The sequence below is a fragment of the Piliocolobus tephrosceles genome, chromosome 13, assembly GCF_002776525.5.
Source record: "Piliocolobus tephrosceles isolate RC106 chromosome 13, ASM277652v3, whole genome shotgun sequence".
In the NCBI taxonomy this organism is placed as follows: domain Eukaryota; kingdom Metazoa; phylum Chordata; class Mammalia; order Primates; family Cercopithecidae; genus Piliocolobus; species Piliocolobus tephrosceles.
In genome coordinates this window covers 12,707,964-12,735,464 of record NC_045446.1, presented here as the reverse complement: position 1 = coordinate 12,735,464, position 27,501 = coordinate 12,707,964, and the positions used below count along the sequence as shown (strand labels likewise).

Below are 27,501 nucleotides of genomic sequence, written 5' to 3'. Positions count from 1 at the left end.
CCCCGTCTAAAAAAAAAAAAAAAAAAAAAGGCTGAATTTCTGGCCAGGTGCAGTGGCTCACGCCTGTAATCCCAGCACTTTGGGAGGCCGAGGAAGGTGAATTGCTTGAGCTCTGGAGTTTGTGGCCAGCCTGGGCAACATGGTGAAACTCCATCTCTAGTAAAATATAAAAAATTAGCCAGTTATGGTGGCACAGACCTGTAGTCCCAGCTACTCAGAAGGCTGAGGCAAGAGAATTGCTTGAACCCGGGAGGCGGAGGTTGCAGTAAGCCGAGATCGCACCACTGCAGTCCAGCCTGGGCAACAGAGTGAGACTCCGTCCCCCTCCCCCACCCACCTGCCTCCCCCCCAAAAAGGCTGAGTTTCTTTGACCTGAGTGACTGCAGTCTTCTGGGGCTGGGGCTCTTTGAGCCTTTACTGCCATCTCTCTCTCTCAATTGAGCAAATTGTTTTATTTGAGTCCCAAGCCCTGCTTTGGTATAACTGGGGAGTGTGAAAACAAACCAAAATCCTGTAACATAATATCAAATAATCCTCTCTTTCTCTTTCTCTCCCAAGAAAGTGAGAGCACATAAGCCGTGTTCTCCTGAATGCTGAGAAATGAGTTTATTACTGATCGATGTTCCATTTCATTAACATTTGCCAAACTTGTTCCACGTGCTAGGAACTGGGACAGGTATTCGGGAGATAAGTGCACCTGTAAAATACCAAAGCACCGAACTGTTGACTTTCCTTTGGGCGCCAGGGCAGAGAAGTCACCCTAGCCTTCCTGGCCTTGGAGAGCCAAGTGGGTATAAGCTGGTCTAGTCACTGCAGTCAATCACCTCTGCAGGCCAGGACAGCACTGTGTGACTGAGCCCTCGACAGCTTCAGTTTCTTGACAAAGTAAACTCAGCCCAACCGGGCGTCACAGCCTCTCCAAGTCCCCTCAAAGGTTGAACACAGGTATCCCCTCCCAATTGAATTATGTTACCTGTATGAGCCAGCGCATGCGTCTTTATTTTTGAGGGGGGGATGGAATCTTGCTCTGTCACCCAGGCTAGAATGCAGTGCTGCAATCTCGGCACAGTGCAACCTCCTCCTCCCAGGTTCAAGCGATTCTCCTACCTCAGCCTCCCGAGTAGCTGGGACTACAGGCATGCACCACTACACCCAGCTAATTTTTCTATTTTTAGTAGAGACTGGATTTCGCCATCTTGGCAAGGCTGGTCTCGAACTCCCGAACTCAGTCTGCCCACCTCAGCCTCCCAAAGTGCTGGGATTACAGGCGTGAGCCACCACGCCCAGCCAGCCTCTTTCTAATTTTAATGGAATTACAGACATTCCCTTCTTTCTAGTTGTTTTATTGATTGTTCACCATTAACAACACCAAAGGCATTTCTAAAAAGAAAGTAGTTACGACAGTTCCAGCACCCTCTCACTCAGAGCTTCCTCCCCTAAATTCACTGGCCCTACTCTCCCAGTTGGCCAGTGCATCCTCAGGCCCTGCACAGTGCTGGAGCGAGCCCCATATTCCACAGCAAGTAGGGAAGGGGTGGGGGCAGTGCGAGGTGAGACTATTAAGTCTCATCTTTTCCCTGCTGTGGGGGCTGTGGGATGACACATGCCACCCAGGACCCCCTGCCCTGGAGAAGGAAGGTCTCCTAGTTGTTGCTTATCCTTGGAGTCCAGGGTCTTTGGGAAATTAGTCCCTGGATCTTGGGTTCTGAGTTGTGTCACTGTTGCGGGGGAAGGGTGGGTTATCGTTTCTAAGCTCAGTGCTGGTTGACCCTTGCAGAGGAGAAAGGAGTTTGGAAAGCCTCCGGGGTTGTCAAAACTTCCTGCCTCTTGCCCTTGGCATGATCACCAAAGCAGAAATCGGGATGCTGGATTCCAACCCCAGAGAGTGGCGTGGTTAAGAATGTGGTCTCTGCAAGCAGACAGCCTGGGTTCAATTCCCAGCTTGGCCATTTTCTAGCTGTGTAATCTTAGGCAAGTTACAAACAAACTTCTCTGTGCCTCAGTTTCCCCATCTCGTGGTCTTGCTTTGATAATTAAGTCATACTGAATAAATGTCAGCCATTACTGCTGAGCTGCGCCAGATTTGTGATGGGTGCTCGACGTGCCTTGGGGCCTCCCCTTTTCCTATCAGAGCAAAAAGCATCACAATGTCTTTCCCTTATCCCTCTGCACCCTGGACCCCAGATGCGCTAGATAGGTAGCTGTTCCCATCATTGTGGGTTGGGAGTAGAAAACTAGGAGTCCATCTGGCTTCTTCTCAAATGTCCCCCTACAAACCAGGAACACCAGTTCAGCTGCCCGGCCACTGGGCCAGGGGCAGGTGAGTGTTTCTGGACAGCTCCCTGAACCAGTCCTGCTCCACTTGAATACCTGGAGCCTGAACCAGGGCCTAAGGAGGCAGACCAACCAGGGTTCATGTAGCATGTGTCATCACTGCTCAGGACACAAAGGCCAGTCTTCTTATACAAGACGAATGGTGGTCTGCAGGTCAGCAGGATGCATGCCTCTCCCAAGGTTCAGGGACACTAGTCGCAAGGGCCTGGTGCCAGTCTTGCAGAGGGGTAGACCCTGCCCTGTCCTGGCAGTGCTCCAGAGCAGCAGCTGGGCAATCTGGGAGACCACTGCACTGCACTGGGAGCCTGACCTCCCCGTGGGCCTTGGGGATACTCTTCCCTTGGGCCTCAGATTTTGCAGTAATTCTGACAAAACACTTGCTGACAAAAAGCCTTCTGAAAGAAGCATTATTAACTCCAGTTTATGGATGAGAGTCTAAGGCTCAGACTGGCAAAGTGACTGGCCGAAGGTCACTCTACTAATAAGGAACAGAGCTGGACTTCAGCCCAAGCCTTTGGATGCAAGGCCTGTGTACCTTCCCCCCATATAGCACGGTCTGATGCCAATATGTGAGCCACGTTTATAATTTTAAATTTTTGGCCTGGCATGGTGGCTCACGCCTGTACTCCCAACACTTTGGGAGGCCAAGACGGGTGGATCACCTGAGGTCAGGAGTTCAAGACCAGCCTGGCCAACATGGTGAAACCCCATCTCTACTAAAAATATTTTAAAAGTAGCCAGGCATAGTGGTGCATGCCTGTAGTCCCAGCTGCTCAGGAGGCTGAGGCAGGAGAATCGCTTGAACCTGGGAAGCGGAGGTTGCAGTGAGCCCAAGATTGTACCACTGCCCTCCAGTCTTGGGTGATAGAGCGAGACTCTGTCTCTAAATAAATAAATAAATAAAGTAAAAATAATTAATTAATAAATTTTTAGCAGCTGCATTTTTTCAAAAAAGTAAAAAGAAACAGATGAAATTACCTTAATAATATATGTAATTTAACTGAATATATCCAAAATATCATTTCTACATGACATCAATAAAAAAATTATTAATGAGATACTTCACATTCTTTCTTCTTATTAAGCCTTTGAGACACAACCTGTACTTCACGCTTAAAGTGCGTCTCAATTTGGACATTCAAGTTTCATCAAAAATATTCAATCCATATTTAGATTTCATACTAGCTACAACTGAAAAAGGAGAACCACGTATCTAACTCCAGGTTTTTGAAAAAGTTTTCCAACGATTGGATTGATTATGCCTTTAAAATTCAATGGAAAACATTTTGTAAATTAAGTAGAAATGAATTGAATTAAACAAAATGAAAATTTGAGTTTCTTATTGGCACGAACCCTTTTTCAAGTCCTCAGCAACCTCACGTGGCTGGTGGCTGTTGTATTTTACAGCCCAGCAACATACGATTCTCTCTCCCAGCTGGACTGAGTGATCTGTAAGCCCTTCCACTGTATGCTCCTTCCCTGTGTTTCTGCAGATGAGTACTTTGTGTACTATGGACCCACTTCTGTGATGATAAATGGACTGTGTAGGACAGATTTCCCATTTATATTGACAACATACTGAAAATAGCACTCTGTAGTGGTTAAAAGGGTGATTTTTAGAGCCAGACTGTCCAGGTTCAAATCTTGCTTTGATTGCTGACTGGCTCGGTGACCTTGGGTGATTTACTTAAGCTCTCTATGTCTCAGTTTTCTCAGTGATGACACTGAGATAATGATGTTAGTAGTATGCACCTCATAGGGTAGTATGGATTTGCTAGTTCATGTAATGCACACAGATAATAGCTATCGCCTATGGGGCATACAGTAAGTGCTCAATAGATGTTGTCTTTCATTACATATTTTATCTCATTATAATCAAAGAATGTAAGGACTGGATGAGATCAAAATCTCATCAATCTGTCATTATGCAAGTGAGAAAACGGGGCCAGAAAGTGAAAGAACTTGCCCAAGGTCATGTAGCAAGTTAATGATAAAAGTCAACCCTCATCTACTGATGCCCAGCCCAGTGACCCCCTCCACTGTGCAGAAATCAACTGTCATCTCCTGATGTCCAGCCCAGTGACCCCCTGTACTGTGCCCCCAACAATGCTGACATTTTCCGGAGAAAAAACACCCTGACCTGCCGGCCACATGAGCTCTTCATTTCTTCCCTGGGAATGAGTATGACTTTGGCTGACATGGCCACTGTCTGCCCAGGTGCTCTCTGCAGGCTCAGTGGAACAGGGTGACTGGGTAGTCAGTATTAAAGCTTATTGTATTCGTACTTCAAGCTAGCCCACATGTTCCCCCAGGAAAAAAGTTCTGTGTATTTATTTGGAGACCTTTAATTTTTATTTGATATAGAACATTTGAAAAAAGTAGAACACAAGGCAGAAAGAAAACAGGAAAATAGGCCAGGCGCAGTGGCTCGTGTCTGTAATCCCAGCACTTTGGGAGGCCAAGGCGGGTAGATCACCTGAGGTTAGGAGTTCGAGACCAGCCTGGCCAACATGGTGAAACCCAGTCTCAACTAATATATATAAATTAGGCAGGCATGGTGGCACATGTCTGTAGTCCCAGCTACTCTGGGGGCTGAGGCAGGAGAATTGCTTGAACTCAGGAGGCGGAGGTTGCAGTGAGCTGAGATTGCACCACTGCACTCCAGCCTGGGTGACAGAGAAAGACAGAAAGAAAGAAAAGAAAGAGAAGGAAGGAAGGAAGGAAAGGAAGGAGGGAGGGAGGGAGGGAAGCAAGGAAGGAAGGAAGGAAAACTTATTAATACCATGTTGGCATGTATTTTCTTTCCCTAGAGTAGAGATTAAATTTTATTTATTGATATTCTTTTAGCATCTCTCCAGGGCAAGGCACTGTGCAAGATGCTGGGTATATGGGGGTGATGCTTAGAATCTAGTGAGCCAATGGTTGTCAAACAGTTCATGAACAGGATAGCTATGTAATTAAATGTCACTGGGACCACAAGAAAAAAAATCTCAGAATACAGTGAGAGGACAGAATGGGGGATAGAACTCGGGCTCTCTCTGGGTCCTGGAAAACCTTCAGAAGCTTGAAACCTGGCTGGGGGTGAGGACGGGGACTGGATGGGAGAGCACAGCCGTATTTATAACACAACCCTGTATTCTGCTTCTGCCACTTAACATTGTGGCATAAACTTACCCCCGCATCATTAAGTACTCCCTGTAAAATTTTTTTTTTTTTTTGGCAAGTATTTTTAATGTGCTATGTTTTTCTAACCAACTCCCCAATCACTTTTAGACAATCTGGTTGTCTCCAGTTCGGATTTTTTTTTTTTTTTTTGGTGGTTTTTTGTTGTTGTTGTTTATTTTTATTATACTATCAGAAACAGCACAGGGTTGGGCTCTCACGCCTGTAATTACTTTGGGAGGCTGAGGTGGGCGGATCCCTTGAAGCCAGGCATTTGAGATCGGCCTGGCCAACATAGTGAAACCCCATCTCTAATAAAAATACAAAGAAAAAGAATTAGCCAGGCCTGGTGGTGGGCGCCTGTAACCCCAGCTACTCAGTAGCTGAGGCATGAGAATCGCTTTAACCAGGAAGGTGGAGGTGGCAGTGAACCGAGATCGTGCCACTGTACTCCAGCCTAGGCGAGAACAAGACTCTATCGCAAAAAAGAAAAACTAAAAACTAAAAACCAGCACATCACAGCATTCTGGGGCTCCAATGGATGGAGAAGGGAATCTAGAACCATCTAGTTCCAAAGCATGGACTTGAGTCTCCAGGCAGTGTGGTACTTGAGATAGTTTTCTTTAGGATAGGTCTCCAGATGTGGAATTACCGGATCGAAAGGGCTTGGTTTGCTGCTGTTGTTAGGGCTGTTGGCATCTGTGTTTGCAAACACTTTCTGCTTTTTTTTTTTTTTTTTTTAAACTGTACTTCTAGCAGGTGACACATGCACCTGGCTACCCTGCTTGTAGATTCCACCTCCATGTTTCCATCGTCCCTTCCCACCCTGCCTCTGGCTCTATACAGCATCTCTTCATCCATCATCCACTCAACTAGCATTCAGGATGCAACCACGTTTTCCTCAGCACCTCTGACAGAGCCGGAGGACAGAGAATATCCTCAGCTGTAGCTGGTGTTGACCTGACACTGGTCACTGGGCATGGCCAGGGCGGCATTCTGGGGAGTGAAAGTTTTCCCACCAGGCTTGCTCTGACACTGGGATGGCCAGCGGGAGGCTCAGCTTCCCCTCGATGTCTATGCCTCCTTTCTCCACAAGTCCCTCACCTCTCAGATGCCCGTGGGACATCTCAGGGGCCTGGGTGACACAATAGGAGTATGAGTGTCCCGTTTTCTCAGATTCCAGGCAAGGCAGGTCTTTTGTGCCTTCATTCTTCCTGTGCTTACAGTCTCCTTCACAGCCTGTTCCACTGGAGTCTTCTTCAGACTACCCCATCGGAGGTCCTGTCCCACTCGGGGGCATCTGCTTGGGACTGGCCTGAAAAAGCCGCCTCCTTCATGGGCTGGAGTCAGGGCTCCCAACCTTTTTTTTCCTCCTATTCTGAAACCAACCGCTCCCCTCCATCCGTTCCCTGTCTTGTTCCATCACTTTCCAGAATATGGGGCACAATTAGAGAAGATTTTCAGGGGCACACACTGTAACTTCAGGTGGTGAATGAACTTAGCATTAAATAACACTGACTCACGTGGCAATAAAAGTTTAAATTATTATTATTTTTTCAATGTTCTGTCATTCCTTCTGATTCTATCAGACAGTCTGATGAGGATGTGGTGTTTTGGTTTTTTTTCTTTTTTGAGATGGAGTCTCGCTCTGTCACCCCAGCTGGAGTGCAGCAGTGGCTCGATCTCAGCTCATGGCAACCTCCGCCTCCCAGGTTCAAGCGATTCTCCTGCCTCAGCCTCCCGAGTAGCTGGGACTACAGGTGCCCGCCACCATGCCTGGCTAACTTTTGTATTTTTAGTAGAGACAGGGTTTCACCATATTGGCCAGGCTGGTCTCAAACTCCTGACCTTGTGATCCACCCGCCTCAGCCTCTTAAAGTGCTGGGATTACAGGTGTGAGCCACTGCACCCTGCTGACGATGTGTCTTTTAAAATCTTTAACATGGCTTTATTTTTAGTATGCTTATTTTTACAATTACCTTCTATTTTAGGCAAGTCATATAAATAGTCCCTTTAGGTTTAATATCTTCTAATTTTTTTCAAATCAACATACATACCTAATTTTACATACATAGAATCATATCATACATGATTTTTAAACTACAGCCTTTTACCTTCATTGCTTGTTTTTCCTCCCCCAACCTTCCATGGCTGTGACTGTGTCCCAGGACCAGCTGCGTAATTTGCAGGGCCCGGTGCAAAATGGAGATGCAGGGTCTTTGGTTCAAGAAATTATGAGGAATTTCAAGATGGCAACAGCAGAGCATTCAAGCAAGGGCCGGGTCCTTCTAAGCACGAGGCCCTGCTTACAGTCCTCCAGCCCGTGGAGCTAGCCCTTCTCGGCCCCTTCCCCTGAAGCCCACCCTTTTAATTTTTCCATTTTGATCGTCCGCCGTGTGTTCTCCCACACTTGTCTTCATGTTCCTGTAATCATACCAGTTCACAGAGGGGGTTTTTGGCCTTGTTTTACAAAAATTGTATCATATTTTATTCTCTTCTTTGCGTCTTGCTTTTCCTACTCAACACAGCTTGGAAATCCTGCCAACCCATCTGGGTCCATTTCATTCTTTATAAAGGCTGCATAAGATGCCACGCTGTGAATGGACCATAATTGATTCAATAGTTTCCCCTGTGAATGGGCATTCATCCTGTTTCAAACTTTTTGCCATTCAAAAATCTGCAGTGGACCGGGTGTGGTGGCTCACACCTGCAATCCCAACAGTTTGGGAGTCCGAGGCAGGCAGATCACTTGAGGTCAGGTGTTTGAGACCCAACCTGGCCAACATGGAGAAACCCCATCTGTGCCAAAAATACAAAAAAGTTAGCAGGGTGTGGTGGTGGGCACCTGTAATCCCAGCAACTTGGAAGGCTGAGGCAGGAGAATTGCTTGAATCTGGGAGGTGGAGGTTGCAGTGAGCCAAGATCACACTGCTGCAGTCCAGCCTGGGTGACAGAGCGAGACACTGTCTCAAAAAAAAAAAAAAAAAAATCTGCAGTGAACATTTTTATGTTCAGGTGTCTTTAATGATGTAAAAAAGCAAATTCACGGGAAAGGGTAAAGATTTGCTCTTACTCTGTTTTGTGTTGCTATAACAAAGTGTCATAGAGTGAGTAATTTAAAACAAAAAGAAATTTGTTTCTCATAGTTCTGCAGGCTGGGAAGCCCAAGATTTAAGGGCCACATCTGATGAGGGCCTTCTCCCTGCGTCATAACACAATGGAAGGCGTCACATGGCCAGAGAGTGTGCAAGAGACAGAGCGAGGGCCGAATTCACTTTTACAGCAAAACCACTTCTGCAATAACCAACACACCCCCGTGATAACAGCATTAATCCGTTCATGAAGGCAGAATCCTCATGACTAATCAGCTCTTTTCTTTCTTTTTTTTTTTTTTTTTTTGAGACAGAGTCTTGCTCTGTTGGCCAGGCTGGACTTCAGTGGCATGATCTCTGCTCACTGTAACCTCCCTCTCTCGGACTCAAGCAATTCTCCTGTCTCAGCTTCTTGAGTAGCTGGAATTACAGGCGTGTGCCACCACACCTGACTAATTTTTGTATTTGTAGTAGAGACAAGGTTTCACCATGTTGACCAGGCTGGTCTCGAACTCCTGACCTCAGGTAATCTGACCACCTCAGCCTTGCAAAGTGCTGGGCTTACAGGCGTGAGCCACCACACCCAGCCCTAATCAACTGTTAAACATCCAACTTCTCAACACAGGTCATTGGGGGATGAAGTTTCCAGCACATGAACTTTGGAACACATTCAAACCATAGCAGGCTGCTTTTCAAATACATTTATTGTAGCAAAAAAGTGAAAAAACCAATTTAAAGAAAAGTGTGAGGCACAGGGCCAGGCAAAAGTGGTAACTACGGGCTGAGTGCAGTGGCTCATGCCTGTAATCCCAGCAATTTGGGAGGCTGAGGGGGGCAGATCGCTTGAGCTCAGGAATTCGAGACCAGCCTGGATAACATGGGGAAACCCCGTCTCTACAAAAAAATATACAAAAATTAGCCGACATCATGGTGAGTGTCTGTAGTCCCAGCTACTCGGGAGACTGAGGCATAAGAATCGCTTGAACGCAGGAGGCAGAGGTTGCAGTGAGTCGAGATTGCGCCACTGCACTCCAGCCTGGGCGACAGAGCGAGACTCAGTCTCAAAACAAAAAAGGTGATCATGATGTCTGAGAAACGCTGATCTTGCATTCGGCCCTCTGTGAAATGAGGCCTGGATGGAAAGATGGTTCCAGGTAATTTCTGTTTTTCTTCCTGTAGCGCAGAAGTCAGAGAACAGAGAAGCCAGGTTCCCTTCCTGGGATAGGGGATGGGAGAATGCTTGACGCAAAAATAAAGCCCTCGAGGTTATCTGCTTTCAACCAACTGCCTTGGAGCTGGCAGCTGCTGCTCACTCTTTCATTCAGTCAGTCAATCAACAAACACTGCTTTGGACACTGTGGGGGACACAGGGCTGACCCAGCCGAGGGCCCTGCCCTCTAGGGTTTTCCGATCTAGGAGAACACGTTTGTGTCTTTATGCATGAGAAAGTGGTTTTCCAGACCCAGAGAGAGAAATGATACGGAGCTGAGTTAAAGACCCCCCGCCCCAACACACATCACATTCACACACACAGTCGTAATCACATATGCACAGAGTCACTCACACACGCTCACATGCACACACCTCACAGTCATACACACACCTCACAGTCATACACACTGCAGCCATCGTTCAATCCCCCTCCCCCACCGCATGTCGTAACATTGAAAACTATGCTGGGGCACTGGGACCGTTGCTGTGGGAACCGAGATTCTGAAATCCCAACTTGTGGGCATCTGAATTCTCGCGCTGAATATTATAATACATCAGCCACGGAGTTTGTGCTCTGAATTTGGAGTCATTTCTCCTCCAGGAGGTCAGGCTGGGCAGATAGCCAGGGAGTTAGCGAGGACGGCAATTAGAGGGCTGATGACTTTCTGCCTGATGATGGAGAGGCCCACACGGTTTCCTGGAGAGGGCTGTCTGCCAGGGTGTGTACACGCACACACACATGCTCAGGCTCAGGGGGCGTGTCCGTGGAATCTGCTCAGGTGAAACTCCAGGAACGTGTAGCGGTCATTCCAAGTCTTCAGCCTCTGTATCGGTCAGGCCAGGCTAGGCAAGGCTGTAGTAACAAGGACACCCCCAAATGTTCATGGTTTAACATGATAATGGTTTACTCCTTACTCACACAAAATTCAAGCCGGGTCAACATCCCCTTCCCTCTTGCAGTTCCTCGGCAACCCGGGGCCTCTAATATGCTTCAACAGGGAAGACCTAAGTGGAAAAGGCTCACTGCCTCTTCTCTGCTTTGGCTCAAAAGTGGGCACACGTCTTCTGCCTAGGCTTCAACCAGCCCAACCTAAGTGCAAGAGAAACCAGGAAATGCAGAGGAGTTCATATGCAACCACAAAAGTCCCTGCCCCAGAGCCTCCCTTTGTGCTTTGCAAGCTCAAACATCCCAGCCTAGAGGGGAGGCAAGTCCTTGGAGACCGTTTAAATCCAGGCTCTGCAGCTTGCTCACCGGGTGGCCTCAGGCCACGCATCAGTCAGGTCCCACCAGGAACCAGGTGGCACACCTAGAATAGGAATTTAAAGGGGACTCATTTACAGAAGAACTATTTACCAAGGGTAATGCAGTAAGCAGAATCTAAGAGCAACTTCTGGCTAAAGGAGACACAACCAGGGAGTGGTCAGTGAGTCCGAGGAGGAGACAGTCAAGGAGAGGTCACCTCGAATAAACAGTGTCCTTCACATGAGGGACACAGCCTACCCGAGGGACCTCACAGGTGGGGCCAGAGGAATAAGTGTCACATCTTCGCTCTCCTCACTTCTTCCTATCTCTGCTAAGGCTCCCCATTGGCTGAATCTGACCGAAGCCATAAGGCCCAGGGAGACAGGGGTTAATTCAAACAGGTCAGCCTCCCAGGGCAGAATGGATAGTAGCTCCGGTGGAATAAATGGACCCTATCTGGCAGGGACAACTGATTTTTGCTTTTGGAGCCTCCTTTTCCTAATCTGTAAAATAAGAATGCTAATACGTGCCTCATTGTGTTGTTGAAAGTAAATGGAATAGGCTGGATGTGGTGGCTCACACCTGTAATCCCAGCACTTTGGGAGGCTGAGGCAGGCAGATCACCTGAGGTCAGGAGTTCGAGACCAGCCTGACCAACATGGAGAAACCCCATCTCTACTAAAAATACAAAATTAGCCAGGCGTGGTGGCACATGTCTGTAATCCCAGCTACTCGGGAGGCTGAGGCAGAAGAATCGCTTGAACCCGGGAGGCAGAGGTTGTGAGCCAAGATCGAGCCATTGCACTCCAGCCTGGGTGACAAGAGCGAAACTCCGTCTCAAAAAAAAAAAAAAAAAAAAAAAAAAAAGAAAAAGAAAAAGAAAAGAAAGAAAGTAAATAGAATAATATATGCAAATACCTGTCCTTAGCGAATGTTAGTTTCTTAGTGTCTGAAAACACTTTGCAATCCAGTGGTTCCCAGTTCAGGATGTGCCAATTATTCTAAAGTCTGGTATGAAATTCTCAAACAAATTCTACAAACAAAATTTTTTTTTTTTCTAAATCACTCCCATTTTCGAGCTTTTTCTATATGTCAAGTATTTCATGGGCTGTCTCATTTCAGTCTCATGATATTTTCCTAAGTATCATTGTTGAAAAATTGGGACTGGCACAGAAAGATTAAGTCACTCATTCATGGTCACGAAGCCAGTTTGTGTGTCTGGCCCCAATGCCCACTGCCATTCCTACCTGTTCTACTCCGATTTCTGAAGATGTGTGTTCAATGAATAGATACAGAGGAGGATCTTGAAACGCCAATGTTGGAGAATTTTCCCTACCCTGAAGGGAGGCAAATGCAAATGCACCCAAAGTTGAGGACCATGTCTTTTCCAAAGGCCTCATGTAGCCACCACAGGCTCCAGGAAGTGCCCCCTGCTCATCAGGGTGCCTCTGTGGCCTCCAGGCTTGAGCTCACTCACCCACGACGCTGCTGCTGGTTCATTTCAGGTCATCTGTCTCCAGCCCCATCTGACCAGCTCAACACCAGCAGTGCAGAGAGCGAGGTCTGGGAGCCAGGTGAGCAAACATTGTCTCTGGGGGTCCATGGTCAGCTTTCTGTAGGTGGTCCCCCATGGTAATAAAGAAGGGAAGGACACTTAGGATGCCAGGAGGCTCCCTGACTTCAGACAACACTTCTTCCTGACCCATCACCCGAAGTTCCGCTATCAATTCACTTTGAGATCGTAGAACTACCATTTTTTGAGAGGCCACTGATAAGTCACATACAGGTGGGCAGGTATGCCTGGAGCATTTTAAGGGGATTTGTTGAGAACAAGCTAGAGTTCTTGGTGGGGGTGGCAGGGTTCCACCAGATGGGTCTTTGATTTACTCAACTAACATTTATTAAGGACCTACTCTATGCAAAGCTGCATGCTAGCACTGGGGGTACAATCCTAGGCTAAAAGGGGCAGGTGGTTCCCGAAGAAGGGGTTGTGGGGAAGTGAGGACCACCATCAGCTAAAGCAGCCCATCATCAACCCCATGGCCAGCCCTTTGGCAATGCTCCAGGGTTCCCTGGTTCCTGTGGCAGCCTCCAGGACAGTACCCTCAGAGGAGCAGAGGGGCCCTCAGGGGAAGCCTGTACCCATTGGACCAGGGCCCCTGAACTCACAACTCTGCCTTTCTTTCACAAACGGGTGCCCCTGGAGACAGGAGCAAGCGAGGAGGGTTTGTGCGGGCTGGACCCCTGGTTGTCACCCATCTTAACCTCTAGAGTCACTCCTGAGCCCCACCTTCGCCTGACTCTAAGGAGAATCACAGGGTCAGGCCTCAAGGGGGGATCAGGGATGAGCCAGCCCGGCTCCATTTTGCAGATTGGAAAGCTGAGTCCCAGAGCCAAGCAGGACGTTGTCAAAGGTCACGCAGAGTCAGTGGCAGAGCCTGGGCAACCGCCTGCCCCGGCCCCACCGGTCTCAGCTCACCGGTCTGACACTTCCAGGGGAGCGGCTTCCGGTCCGTCTGACGAACGGGAGCAGCAGCTGCAGCGGGACGGTGGAGGTCCGGCTCAAGGCGTCCTGGGAGCCCGCGTGTTGGGCGCTCTGGGACAGCCGCGCCGCAGAGGCCGTGTGCCGAGCACTGGACTGCGGCGGGGCGGAGGCGGCCTCCCTGCTCGCCCCGCCGACCCCCGAGCTGCCGCCCCCGCCGGCGGCCGGGAACACAAGCGCGGCCGCTAACGCCACTCTGGCCGGGGCGCCCGCCCTCCTGTGCAGCGGCACCGAGTGGCAGCTCTGCGAGGTGGTGGAGCACGCGTGCCGCAGCGACGGGAGGCGGGCCCGCGTCATCTGTGCAGGTACGAGCGCACCCCCTACACAGGCCCCCACCTGCCCCACTCCCCAGGCCTTCAGCCACTGCCCCTGGCTCCAGCCCCTGGACCCAAGCCTCACCCTCCAGACCTCCACCCCCACCGCCTACCAGTGCAAACGCGCCGGGTTCCCACACCGGAGGACGACCTTGAGTCATTTCCAGATCTGAGCATTTCCTCGAATCTGGCCCCCAGACTCCCCTACACTTGGTCCCTAGTCCCACCCCTGGGTTCCGAAAGTTAACCCGGTCTCTAGCCCCACTTACTGGGCCCGCCGCTTCCCTGTCCCCGCCCGCTCTGGATCTCTATCTCCTCCCCTTTCCCCATATACATAAACATGCCAGGTTCACAGGATTCCCCTTAGCGCTGTGGCTCCCAGGATACCAAACCTGCCCTCCAGGCCCCGCCCACCAGGTCTCTGGTCCCTCCCACCAGCCTGCTGCTCTACCTCCCCCATCTGCAGTCCTAGCGGGGATTCCCAGTCTTGCCTACCGGGCTACAGCCTTCTCACTGGGTCCACAACACTTTCACAACTCCCCTGCCAGTCCAACAATCACCCCAACCCTTCCTTCCTCGCCGGGTGCCCCAGCGTCCACAACCCCCTCCCACCCCTAGAGAACCGCGCACTGCGCCTGGTGGACGGTGGCAGCGCCTGCGCCGGCCGCGTGGAGATGCTGGAGCATGGCGAGTGGGGATCAGTGTGCGATGACACTTGGGACCTGGAGGACGCCCACGTGGTGTGCAGGCAACTGGGCTGCGGCTGGGCAGTCCAGGCCGTGCCCGGCTTGCACTTCACGCCCGGCCGCGGACCTATCCACCGGGACCAGGTGAACTGCTCCGGGGCCGAAGCTTACCTGTGGGACTGCCCGGGACTGCCAGGACAGCACTACTGCGGCCACAAAGAGGACGCCGGCGTGGTGTGCTCAGGTCAGTGGGCGGAGTCGCTGAAGCGTGGTCACCGCCCACACTCACCATAGGCCTACTGGGCGCCAAGCCTGGAGTTAGTGCCGGAGAGGTGGTCCCTGTCCTTGAGAGGTCACAGTTCAGGAAGTGAGATGAGACCGAGACAAACATAATTAGGAGAGAAAGTGATAAATGCCTCCAAGAAAGGTAGTCAGGTGGAGTCTAGAGGCAGCAGGCAATGTGGAGCTGGAGGCTAAGGCTGACCACCTCCTGAAAGAGGTGACATTAAAAGTGAGACTCTTCCCGAGTGGGAGTTGGTCACCTGCATTCAAGCAGCAAAGAGAGACTGAAAGGCAGGGAGGCCTCTGAGGAGGCTGTTGGTCTGTCCGGGTGAGGCTAGAAGGTTCTGGACCAGCCAGGGGCTCTCTTTGATATGCAGGAGATGGGGGAGGTGGGAGTGTTAAAATGTAGATTCTGATTCAGTAGGTCTGAGGCAGAGCTCCAGAGTCTGCGTTTCTTTTTTTTTTTTTTTTTTGTGCAGTGGCCCCCGATCTCAGCTCACTGCAAGCTCCGCCTCCCGGGTTTACGCCATTCTCCTGCCTCAGCCTCCCAAGTAGCTGGGACTACAGGCGCCCGCCACCTTGCCCGGCTAGTTTTTTGTATTTTTTAGTAGAGACGGGGTTTCACCGTGTTAGCCAGGATGGTCTCGATCTCCTGACCTTGTGATCCGCCTGTCTCGGCCTCCCAAAGTGCTGGGATTACAGGCTTGAGCCACCGCGCCCAGCCCAGAGTCTGCGTTTCTAACAAGATCCCAGGCAATGTGGATGTTGCTGCTCCACAGACCACACTTATCACAGCAGGGCTGGTCAGAGCAGATGGGGCAGGTGACAGGAGGACACAGACACAGGAGGGAGAAGACACAAGATCTGGAGACCAAATGGCTTCATTGGTGCCTGCCCTGGTGGGTCTGGGCTGACGGGAATATCTGCCCAAAGGATCCTGACCTGACTCTGTCCCCTGCCCCTTTCCTGCAGAGCACCAGTCCTGGCGCCTGACCGGGGGCGCTGATCCCTGCGAGGGGCAGGTGGAGGTACACTTCCGAGGGGTCTGGAACACAGTGTGTGACAGTGAGTGGTACGGATCAGAGGCCAAGGTGCTCTGCCAGTCCTTGGGCTGCGGAACCGCGATCGAGAGGCCCAAGGGGCTGCCCCACTCCTTGTCCGGCAGGATGTACTACTCATGCAACGGCGAGGAGCTCACCCTCTCCAACTGCTCCTGGCGGTTCAACAACTCCAACCTCTGCAGCCAGTCGCTGGCAGCCAGGGTCCTCTGCTCAGGTACCCCATCCCACTCCACCCCCCAGATATGAGCCAGAATACTACCTGAATCCATATCCTAAAACCTTACAGTCCAAGGACCACAATAGGCACCAGATCGGCAATGGCACATATGGCATAAGAAGGACCGTTGTCCTTACCGTGCCCAGGCAGACAGTGCTAATTCATCGAGGCATTTTCAGATGCTCCACTCAGCCCCAGAATGATGAATCATATATGAAGACATTATATGCTAAGCAATGGTTCCTCTTGACTGGGATTGACTCAAGAGTTGAAACCAATTTGCCATCCCAGGCCTAGTGATGATAGTAAAAATAATATTAGCAGGCCCAGTGATAATATTGGTGACAGCTTCTGGAACCCTGATCATATGCTAGGCATTGTTGAGCACTAAGTAGCTCTTATTTCAGCTAAGCCTCATACCCACTGTATGGGTTCTACCATATTTCACCAAATCTAAGATGGCATTGTTTATAAGTCGCACCATTATTATTTTATGTACCGTAAAGAAAAAACGCTGCCAAAATAAACCACCAAACGTAATGATAGAGGCCATGATTCCAGTTTCAGACGTGTTAAAGTTTGAAAAAATATGAGTGTTAGATAGATCTGAAGAAACATGATATTTGCATTCTTACGGCGTTCAGACACCTGGTTACAAATTCCAGCTCTGCCATTTACTAGCAAGGAGGCTTCCAACAGTCCCTTACCCTACAAGTGTGGATGCTGATACTAGGCACTTCGCAGGATAGCTGGGAAGCCAAATAGTAACTGCTGGGGGACTTTTAAGCTCCTTTTCTTGTGAGCATACCTGCCCGACGGGAATGCCGATGATGATAATGAAGATAACGTCAGCTCGTCATCTCCCTAGGCTGATTAAGAACAAACTGAAACTGAATGGAACAGGGATTTGTGGTCTGTAGCAGCTTACACAGGAAGAAGGGATAATTCTATTAGCCCTTTATTCTAATCAAAGAGCCTTCCCAGCATTTAATCCATGAGTTCCTCCTTACTGTGGGGGGAGGAGGGGAGGGATGTAAATTTCCTTAGCCGCGTGCCCCTGATAGGAGCACAACCCTAGTTCTGGGTTCCTTGTCTGTCCCATTCCGTTTCTAACCCAAGGCCTGGCACACAGTAGGTGCTCAGTAACATGCATTGAGTGACTGGGCGGTGCTTTCTGACAGCTTCCCGGAGTTTGCACAATCTGTCCACTCCCGAAGTCCCTGCAAGTGTTCAGACGGTCACCACAGGTAAGTGTTGCTGGGTACTACACGGTTTCTCAGAAGCTTGGACATTGTGTGTGTGTGTGTGTGTGTGTGTGTGTGTGTGTTTCTGTGCACACCGGTGTTGGGGTTGAGGATGGTTTGGTCCCCATCCTCCACCTCCAGCCAATGGACTTGCCTCCCTGGGGCTCTCTGGGTGGCACTTTCTGCTCTTTCTACATCCCCTCCTTGCCGTGTCAGCCCATAGATTACTGAGTCCTGAGACTTCCTGGACAGGAGTCCATTCCCCCACTTTCCTGTGAGCTCCTGGAGGGAAGAAGGAAAGAGCTGGAGAGAGCTGATACCACCTCGAGCAGGGGTCAGGGTCAGGGGGCGGCAGGGGTAGGGTGATCTTGGCCCCGCTGGGTAGCGGGAATATTGGTACACAGCCGTGTTCATAACAGGCCAAACACTGGGCCTGGTGCTTTATAGCTATTATTTCCCAACCCTTTAATCCTCTCTGTAGCCAAATGGGAGAGGTCTTAGTATAATCCTTACATCAAGAAAGGAGCTAAGGCTCCGAGGCTGAAGTCACAGCTAGTGAGTGCTGGCCAGAATTGACTCTGAATTCCAGATCCATTCTTGGTCTACCCACCAGCTGTGTGTAGCTTGGCTGGCATCAGAGCAGACTCCCAGGACTCAAATCCCAGCTGTGCCTCTTGCTAGCTATGTCCTGTTGGGCAACTCTTAACCTCTCTGAGCCTCAGATGCCTCAATTATAAAATGGGGGTGATACGTATATAGCACCTTTCTCCTAGCATTGTTGTGAGGCTCCAGTGAATTAATTTTTGTAAAGCACTTAGAACAGAGCCTCGAAGACTGTAAGAACTGTCTGAAGGTCTGCTGTTGCTATGAGTATTGAGTTCAGGCATAGAGCCCGTTTGCAGTCCTGGGATACCCACAGGGGCTGGCCCAGACTCCCTTGCTGTGCCTCCTAGCTCTCTGTCATCTTCTCTCAGACACCCCAGAAGCAGCGAACAGGGGTTTGGGGAGAGGGCACAGAGGCCCTAGCGGTAGATGACAGCACAGAGAGGAAATGAAACGCGCAACTGCACAGGCTGCCGGGCGAGCTCCTGCCAGGCCCTGCAGACAACCCGCACACACTTTCTCTTCCTGAAGTTGGGGTGGGATCCACGCCATCCCGGAAGGGCAAAGAGTGAAGCACAAAGAGAGATCCAGGGACCACGCCCCGGTCCTTGGTCCATCAACCCCTCCCTCGGCCACGGCCCTCTCGGCCCACATTCACGGGTCTCCCCATGGCTGCAACTCCCAGCCTCACTCTCACATGTAGTTCCTGCTGCCAGATCCAGCTCCCATCCTGGCCCAAACTTCCCCATTTGCAGACAGAAAGGGGAGAGGAGAAAATGAAGACAGGGAGAGGGTTCTCTCCTGGGGGAGCAGTCACTGCCTCCAGCAAGGAGGTCTGGATGATCTCATCTCCCTCCCCGTCGCTGTCACTACTAGTCACCTAGCCCTGTGGCCCGCTCACGCCAGGCTCCCTCCTCGCTGCCCCCTGTATTCATTCTCGTGCTTTGCATTCTTTTAAGCAGAGGGGAGGCTGAGGGAGGGGGAAGGCAAGAAGTCACCCCAGAGTGGGGCTGCAGAGGTGGGAGACCCTGAATCCCAGACCCCACTCCTGTCCTCGTGGGGGCGATGTCTGGTGGGAAGGAGGGGTCTCAGGCACAGCTCTCCTGATGGTCTGTTCACTGCCAGAGGTGGCTCAGAGTCACTGTCTGTGGGAAGTCAGCCTTGGTCTTCCCTCACAGAGAATGGGGTGCCTTTTATAGGGCCTCACGCCCCCAGTGTCGCTGTTCAAACCTCCATCACAGCGGGTACCTCACCATATTGGATTGGGTTACTTATTGATCTCTCCACTAGACAGAGCCCCGCAAGGCCTGTGATACTGTTGTCATATGTGTAGCCCCAGGGTCTAGTGCCAGGCACACAGGGTACTCAATAATTTTCTATTGAACAAAGACTAAATACTGAAGAGCTAGCAGACAGATAGATCTCTGCAGCCTGGTGGCCAGAGTTGTATTTCAGGCAGTAATTCATTTAATCAATTAATCTTGCATGCAATATGCATTTATTGAGCCCCTAATGTATACCACACACTTAAAAGCAGATGGGAAAAAATGGAAAAAGGAAGCAAGGAGGAAGGTAACATAAAAAGGGAAGCAGGTCAGCTTTATAGAGAATGGAAAGGCAAAAAGAAGGTTGAGTGCCCATTCCTCTTTCTTCCTGCATTGGAATTCTTGTTTCCAGAATCTTCTGTGACAGTGAAACTAGAGAACAAGGAATCTCGGGAGCTAATGCTCTTCATCTCCTCCATCGTTCTGGGAATTCTCCTCCTTGGCTCCCTCATCTTCATAGCCTTCATCCTCTTGAGAATTAAAGGAAAATATGGTAAGTGCAAGGTTCTGGGAGCCACTGCCATCCCAGGGGCATGTGAGCCTTGGCAGAACCCCAGCAGCAGTGGTGTGGTCCAGCAATGGCCATCCGACCCTGGCCCCGGGGAACGCCCCATGGTGGAAAGGATTTTCCCAGCATGCCCAGCAGTCATGTATCCACCAGCGGGGAGGACCAGGCTCTGTGCATGTGTGTGCGTGTGTGTGTGTGCGTGCGTGTGCCTGCAAGTGTTGGGGGAATGAGGAGGGTGGTGTCTCGATGAGAACAGAATGGAACCAGGTAGACTGGGAGAGGGCAAAAAAATGACTTGTAGAATTTCTGCCTCCCCTCCCTCAGCCCTCCCCGTAATGGTGAACCACCAGCACCTACCCACCACCATCCCAGCAGGGAGCAATAGCTATCAACCGGTCCCCATCACCATCCCCAAAGAAGGTAGGACGTCCCCCATCCTGGGTGTGGGAGGGCTGGGGAGGACAAGAAGGGTGCACTTTCTGGAAGGTCAGCACTGCTTAGGTCCAAGACGTACACATGGCTGGAGATGAGATCTGGGCCAGCCCACTCACGGCCCTGGGACCTTGAGCAGGCTCAAGTCATCCCTAGACGTTGAAGGGCAGGTGACTTCCAATTCAGTCACACTAGGACTCCAGAGTTTTGAATTCTGGACAAATACAGGCAGTTTAGATCTTGGTTCTCAGAGGAAAACTCTGTTCTGCTTTGCTCTGCTAGTTGGCCGGTAGGCTTGTGACATCATCATGCCTGTCAGCGTCCTGCCCAATTGGCCTTGCGAAGCCCCATCAAGATTCTCCTAGAATGTGGTTTTATTTCATATTTCGTATTTTCTAAGCAAAACAAAAACTGGGGCCAGGCACAGCGGCTCACGCCTGCAATCCCAACACTTTGGGAGCCTGAGGTCAGGAGTTGGAGACCAACCTAGCCAACATGGTAAAACCTCGTTTCTACTAAAAATGCAAAAATTAGCGGGGTGGGTGGTGTGCACCTGTAATCCCAGCTACTTGGGAAGCTGAGGCAGGAGAATCGCTTGAACCTGGGAGGCGGAGGTTGCAGTGAGCTGAGATCGCGCCACTGCACTCCAGCCTGGGAGACACAGCGAGACTCTGTCTCAAAAAACAAAAAATAGGTCAGTCATTCATCCTTTATGATATATGGATTTATGCCTCTTGAAAGTCTTGCAGAGGAATTTGAGCTTAATCACCTTGCATTATGAATATATTCAATCACCTTTATGGGAAAGAGTTCAATGACAGAAAAACCAATACAAAACTCAGCCAAATATTATAAATATCCTTTGCAGAGTGTCCATATATTTGAGAAGAGAATGTGAATACAGCATCTAGCACAAGGCTTAGCACAGGGCAGTTGCTCACCGAGTAGCACAGTCTAGAGGTTTAGAGCCAGACTGATGGCTCTGGGCCAGGTAAGAACCTGGCTGTGCCTCAGTTCCCTCCAAGGTAAAATGGGGATGATAATGTACCTACTTCACAGAAGTTATCATGAGGGTTAAATGAGGTAATACTTGTAAGTGTTAGAATAGTGCCTCACATATAGCAAGTACTGTGTTAAGCGTTTGCTAAATAAATGTTTAGTTCTCCACATTGGAAATGAATGAAGGCAGCCTAGCAACTTCAGACCGGGTGGTTTGTACAAGATGGGCTACCCAGGCCAGGAACGGTGGTGGATGCCTGTAGTCCCGCTACTTTGGGAGGCCGAGGGGGATGGATCGCTTGAGCCCAGGAGTTTGAGACCAGCCTGGGTAACATTGTGAAAACTATCTCAATTCAAAAATTAGCTGGGTGTGAGGGTGCATGCCTGTGGTCCCAGCTACTTGGGAGACTGAGGTGGGAGGATGCTGCAGTGAGCTGTGATGGCACCACTGTACTCCAGCCTGGACAACAGAGTGAGACCCTGTCCCAGAAAAGAAAAAAAAAAAAAGGGCTACTTGGTGCTCTCCTGCCACTCTGCCTCTCACCTCTGCTGTTCATACTCGCTACCATCTCTCCCTACTCCTTTCTGCCCACCCCTTTGCCATGCCCCCAACTCTGTTCTCTCCCCAGTTTTCATGCTGCCCATCGAGGTCCAGGCCCCGCCCCCTGAGGACTCAGACTCTGGTTCGGACTCAGACTATGAGCACTATGACTTCAGCGCCCAACCTCCTGTGGCCCTGACCACCTTCTACAGTGAGTGCCTGGCTGGGCTCCCGAGGGCCCACCTGCCTGAATCAGGGAGGGGACCCCGAGGGGACCGTCAGTAGTCCCACCTAGTAACCCCTGCATGACGCGGACAGAATCCCCCTGGTTACCCACTGGATTGACTGTAAATGGTCCTACATTGACGTTTTCACAGTGCTTTGTGACCCTGGGGTCATCTCGATGTCTCAGGACATCTCCACTCTGACCTCTGTCTCTCCCATGTTTGTCTCCGGCCATGTAGGATCTTAAGACCAGGCCTTTGACACTCACCTAAAGATGGCTCTCTGTGTGAGAGATGGAGTGCAGATGAGAGACACAGTTGGCAGGGGTTCTTGCACGCCCATATTCCTCCGTGTCCCATCCTGCCCTGTCCGACCCCATCAGCCCCACCCACTTCCTTACCTCCACTCTCATGCCAACCTGTGCCTCATAGCCGGCTCTTTTCTTTGCCTTCTGGGGATAGGAAGAGGAAAGATAGCGCTGAAGGCAGGGCCCGGGCAATGCTGGGAGGTTGGAATAGACCAGCGTGTCCCACACCCTATTGTGGAATCACTTGGGAGCTTGTCAACAATTCCTGATCCCCTCCCCACACCAAATGTGTCAGTCAGGATGAGTTTGGCTGTGTGTGACTGAAGGCTCCAAATGACAGGGTCCTGAGAGGTTGGCGGGGGCCCAGCCCCTTCTTTCTTGCTGCTGTGCGGTCCCTAAGATGTTGCCTTCATCTGCACAATCCAGAATGGCTCACCTCCATGTCCACATTCCAGGCAAGGGCAAGGGAAAGACAGGATGCTGGAGATGGCCACAGCATTCCCGCTCACAACCCAGCACCCAGCGCACAAACCCACTAGCTGCGAGAGAGGCAGGGAAATGAAGTCTCTGTCCTGGGTAGCTGTGTCCAGATAAAAGCCAGAATGGATACTGGGGAACAGACAGCTGTCCCTGCCCCGCCTGCTAACCCAGGGCTTCTAGGGGTGGGACACAGATGATTCCACTTCTTCTGGCCTGAGGACCAGTGTTTGGGAGCCACGGGGATGAAGTGTCTGTCAAACCTGAGGTCTGAGCCCAGGCACATAAGATGCAAGACTAAGAGTCCACAATGCTATAACATTGAAATTAAGAGTCAGTGGTACCAGAGTCAAAAGAGCTGACTCCAAGACCCCAGACAATCATATCCTCCGGACTCTATAAATCTGTTTCTGAAACTTGAAGATGCCACAGAGCCTGTGATGCAGTGATTCCAGACCATCTGGGTTTCACTCTAGGAAGGCTTCTTGAAGGAGCAAACATCTGTCCTTCTCCTGCCCAGAGCTGCCAGGTCACAAGGACGGAACCCAGGCTCTTGATACCTCTCTAAGTAGTAGGAGGGACAGCTGGGGCTGGGGGCTGGGAGATTGCAGGGCACTAGAGTTTCTGGCCCCAGGCTAGTTATACATGTTGGCCCTAGATTGAGGCGAAGGGTCTGTCGGATTGGGATATGAACCTGGAATTTGATGGGAAATGCTAAGCCCTCTCTGCCTCTAGAGTTGTCCTCCCACCCTGTTCAGCCACCCCAGGCCCAAGGAAATCCAGTCCCTTCTCCAGGCTCCTAAATGATGAGGTTGAGCCTTCACCCCTCTCCACCACTGCCTCTGCTTGCAGATTCCCAGCGGCATCGGGTCACAGATGAGGAGGTCCAGCAAGGCAGGTTCCAGATGCCACCCTTGGAGGAAGGTGAGTCAGGTTGGGGAGGGGTGTGAATGGCAGCCCCACCTCTAGACAGTAGCTCAGCTCACCTTGAGACCTTCCAGCAGGAACCTCCCTCAATGAGTCTTTCTGGACTTTAACCAATCCTATAGGCAGTAAGTGCTTTCTGAAGTCTGACTTAAAGTCTTCTTGCTGCACCATTCTTTCGTCACCATTCTCCATTTCCTGGCTTAGGACTTGAAGAGCTGCATGCCTCCCACGTCCCAGCTGCCAACCCTGGACACTGCATTACAGACCCGCCATCCCTGGGTCCTCCGTATCACCCGAGGAGCAACAGTGAGTCGAGCACCTCTTCTGGGGAGGATTACTGCAATAGTCCCAGAAGCAAGCCGCCTCCATGGAACCCCCAGGGGTTTTCTTCAGAGAGAAGTTCCTTCCCGGAGCAGCCCCCAAACTTGGAGCTGGCCGGCACCCAGCCAGCCTTTTCAGGTAAGCTGTGCCTCCCCCGAACCCCATCCCATAGCCAGCCTGGCTGGAGGGGGGGCATGAAGCTGGGAGCCCTGAGTCAGGCCGCGGTCAGGATTCTACCCAGTCCCACAGCCATTCGCTGTGTGCCCTTGGAGAAGTCTCCCCCCATCTCTGAGCCTTCGCTTTGTCATTTGTCAGGCGAGGGACTTGGCTCTTGTGAGTCACGTGGGCCCCCCAGCTCTGGCAACTTGAGAAGTGGCTGTGTGCTGGCAGAGGGTGACTGGTTCTGGGGGTTTCCAGCAGGGCCCCCGGCTGATGACAGCTCCAGCACCTCGTCCGGGGAGTGGTACCAGAACTTCCAGCCACCACCCCAGCCCCCTTCGGAGGAGCAGTTTGGCTGTCCAGGTGCCAATATCTGGGGAAGGGATTTTGGGAGGGGGACGGAGAGGGACTGGGGAGTAGATGAATGGGGAACTATTGGATGCATTAACTCAAGGGGAAAAGGAGAAAGGAAGGGTGAAAGAAGAAAGGGAAAATAACTTTTTAAAAAACAAAGCAAGGCCAGGCATGGTAGCTCAAGGCTGTAATCCCAGCACAAGGCAGGAAGATTGCTTGAGGCCAGGAATTTAAGACTAGCCCCGGGAACATAGCAAGACCCAGTCTCTACAAAACTAAAAACTAATTATTAGCTGAGTGTAGTAGCATGTGCCTATAGTCCTAGCTCCTCAGGAGGCTGGGGTGGGAGGTGCGAGCCCAGGAGATCCAGGCTGCAGTGAGCTATGATCGTATCACTATGGATCATGCCACTGCAGGGTCAGAGCGAGACTCTCTCTGCAAAAGAACAAACACAAACACAACAAGAATACGAAGAGGTGGGGGAAATGGATGTGGACGGGATGAAGAAATAGTCAAACAGGTTGCTTTGATAAGAAGTGAGCTCCCTGTTCGTGGAGACATTCAAGCAGAAGCAGCTGGTTGGCCCCTTGGGGGAGACTGGTAGCAGAGGGGCTCCTAGCATTCAACCGTCCACCATGTTGTGTAGTGTGCTATCGTGGAGACCACAGCCCTGAACCAGACAGACGAGGCTCTTCCCTTAGTGCTGATGTCCCAGCCAGGGACATGGCTGGAAGCAAGATGATCAGATGATTTCATGCAGTATCCCACGGGGATAGTGATGTGGAGCCAGACCCACGCAGCTCTGTCCCGCAGGGCAGCAGGGGCAATGACTGGCTCTCCCACTAACCTGGGCCTCTCTGCCCACAGCGTCCCCCAGCCCTCAGCCGGACTCCACCGACAACGATGACTACGATGACATCGGTGCAGCCTAGGCTGGGCCAGCCGAGGCTCCTGGGGTGGCTCCGACCCTCTGGCCTCCTGCTCTACCTGCTCCCTTTCCCCTTCCCCACCCTCCCAGCTCACCTCCCCATGGGGCTGAGAGTCCTCTCTTGGAGAGATGGAAGGAAACGTCACACCTTGTACCCCTCAGTCTCCATCCATCAAGCCAAACCTGCTGGCACCTCTCTCCCCCGGCCCCAGATAGCAGCCCCAGGGAGGATGCTGCCTCCAACAGGTGTGAGCCCTCTGTCTTGGGGACGAACAAGCAGAGTCTGGGCTACCTCTCAGCAGCTGGTGGAGGGGAGTTGGGGAGCTGGACTGGATGACTCTGGAGGCCCCTTCTAAACCTCACGTGTCCGACGCTTTGATTCCCTGAGTTTCTGACACTTCAGGGCCCAGAAGTCCTGGGAGGGGCAGAACTGGGCCCCCATGCCAGTGCTGCTGCAGGAGGACCCACGCACTAGGGGCTGCTGGGTTGTTGTCACTGATAGGTGACAGCACCTATCAGTGTTGGGACGGGGTAGCACACCAGCTGTCCCAGGCTTTGCTTGGGGTGGTAACTGCACCCGGGCAGGGAATACAGCCTTCCTGGGCACAACCAGCTGACAGTGACAGGTTGACTGTGTACCCCCAACAAAGGAACTGGAGCCCACGGCCAGTCCTGCCCCAGAGACACTCCAAGTCCACCAGGGGCACAGACCAGTTCTGCAGTGACTGTCCCTGGACAATGGGTCTTTATTCTGAGTTTCCTGTGGTTTACAAAGACGGTCCCAGCCCAGCCCCACCACAGACCCCAGAGATAGGGGCCCAGTCCCCATGGGGGCAGGAGCATAGAGATGTCTTCCAGGAAGGGGCTCAGAAGCTGCACTAGGCCCTGAGTCCCTATGTGTCTTCTCGAATTGATGAGGATGCTCCTGGGAGCGATGCATGAATACGCAGTGTTGTACTCAGGGCTGCAAATGTCTCCATGCAGCCCCCAGAGAGAGGTCCAAGGGCTCAGACCAGGCTTTGTTGTCCTGCTCTGAGTATCCTGAGATTAAACTGAATTGCTGAATTAAACCAGGGCATGGAATGACAATTTCTTAAACGTCATAGAACCCAGGCTGCATGTGTGTGCGCGTGGCATATGTTGGATACAAATGAGACAAAGAGTTGAGCTCAAATCCTTCATTTGGGAAGTAATCCCAGGGAGCAGCAGTAAGAAAATGAGGAAGAAAAAGGGGGAAGGAAGACAATGTTCATGAACAGGTTGCTATTATGGCTAGCCAGGGCTGGATGGTGCTGGGGACCTCTGGGAGACACAACTCAGAATTGTCCTACCAAGGGGGCAGGGAGCTGGGATATTGACCCGCCCTCTCTGCCTGTCATTGGTTGAGGAGCATTAACCCCCAGCCCCAGCACTACCGAGCTGCATGTGAGTGAGCTGAGTGCATGCTGTGTCCAGAGAAGCCACAGGCAGAGGGTCAGAGGCACATGCTATAAGGAACCATCTTCCATGGGAACGGTCCAGGAAGAGCACCAACAGCAACTGCTCCATGTGCAGTGTGTGTGTGCGCGCGCGCGCGGGGGAGAAGGCGGGTCGGGGCAATGGCGGGGGCAACTCTATCTGTTTAGGTGGAAATGCTGGGGAACTGGAAAACCCACTGTGGCTCAGTGCCATAAAAATCACTGGGGAGGCCAGGCACAGTGGTTCACGCCTGTAATCTCAGCATTTTCGGAGGCCACATCAGGAGGATCACTTTAACCCAGAAGTTCGAGACCAGCCTGGGCAACATAGTGAGACCCCCCATCTCTACCAAAAAATAAATAAAAATTGAAAATCATCCAGGTGTGGTGGTACACACCTGTAGTCCCAGCTACTTGGGAGGCTGAAGCAGGGAGGGAAGTTGAGCCCGGGAATTTGAGGCTGCAGTGAGCCATGATCACATCACTGCACTCCAGCCTGGGTGAGAGTGAGACTCTATCTCAAAGACTTTTTTTTTTTTTTTTTTTTTT

The 27,501-nt window shown here is 51.2% G+C and overlaps 1 protein-coding gene across 3 annotated transcripts in view; it reads left to right on the top strand.

Annotated features, from left to right (window-relative positions):
* CD6 (CD6 molecule) overlaps positions 1-26,565 on the top strand; it is a 49,805-nt gene extending 23,240 nt beyond the window's left edge. Inside the window, exons 2-13 of one of the 3 annotated variants that reach the window (XM_023215483.2) lie at positions 12,549-12,617; positions 13,540-13,890; positions 14,518-14,829; positions 15,840-16,142; positions 17,327-17,392; positions 19,670-19,810; positions 20,150-20,245; positions 21,886-22,008; positions 23,659-23,730; positions 23,938-24,192; positions 24,475-24,576; positions 25,435-26,565. In XM_023215483.2, the coding sequence (XP_023071251.1) occupies positions 12,549-12,617; positions 13,540-13,890; positions 14,518-14,829; positions 15,840-16,142; positions 17,327-17,392; positions 19,670-19,810; positions 20,150-20,245; positions 21,886-22,008; positions 23,659-23,730; positions 23,938-24,192; positions 24,475-24,576; positions 25,435-25,499 (1,955 nt within the window). In that variant the 3' untranslated portion in view covers positions 25,500-26,565. Of the gene's footprint in view, positions 1-12,548; positions 12,618-13,539; positions 13,891-14,517; positions 14,830-15,839; positions 16,143-17,326; positions 17,393-19,669; positions 19,811-20,149; positions 20,246-21,885; positions 22,009-23,658; positions 23,731-23,937; positions 24,193-24,471; positions 24,577-25,434 lie in introns of all 3 variants that reach the window. The other 2 variants (XM_023215481.2, XM_023215484.2) reach the window with 2 other exon arrangements.
* Positions 26,566-27,501: the final 936 nt, after the last annotated feature.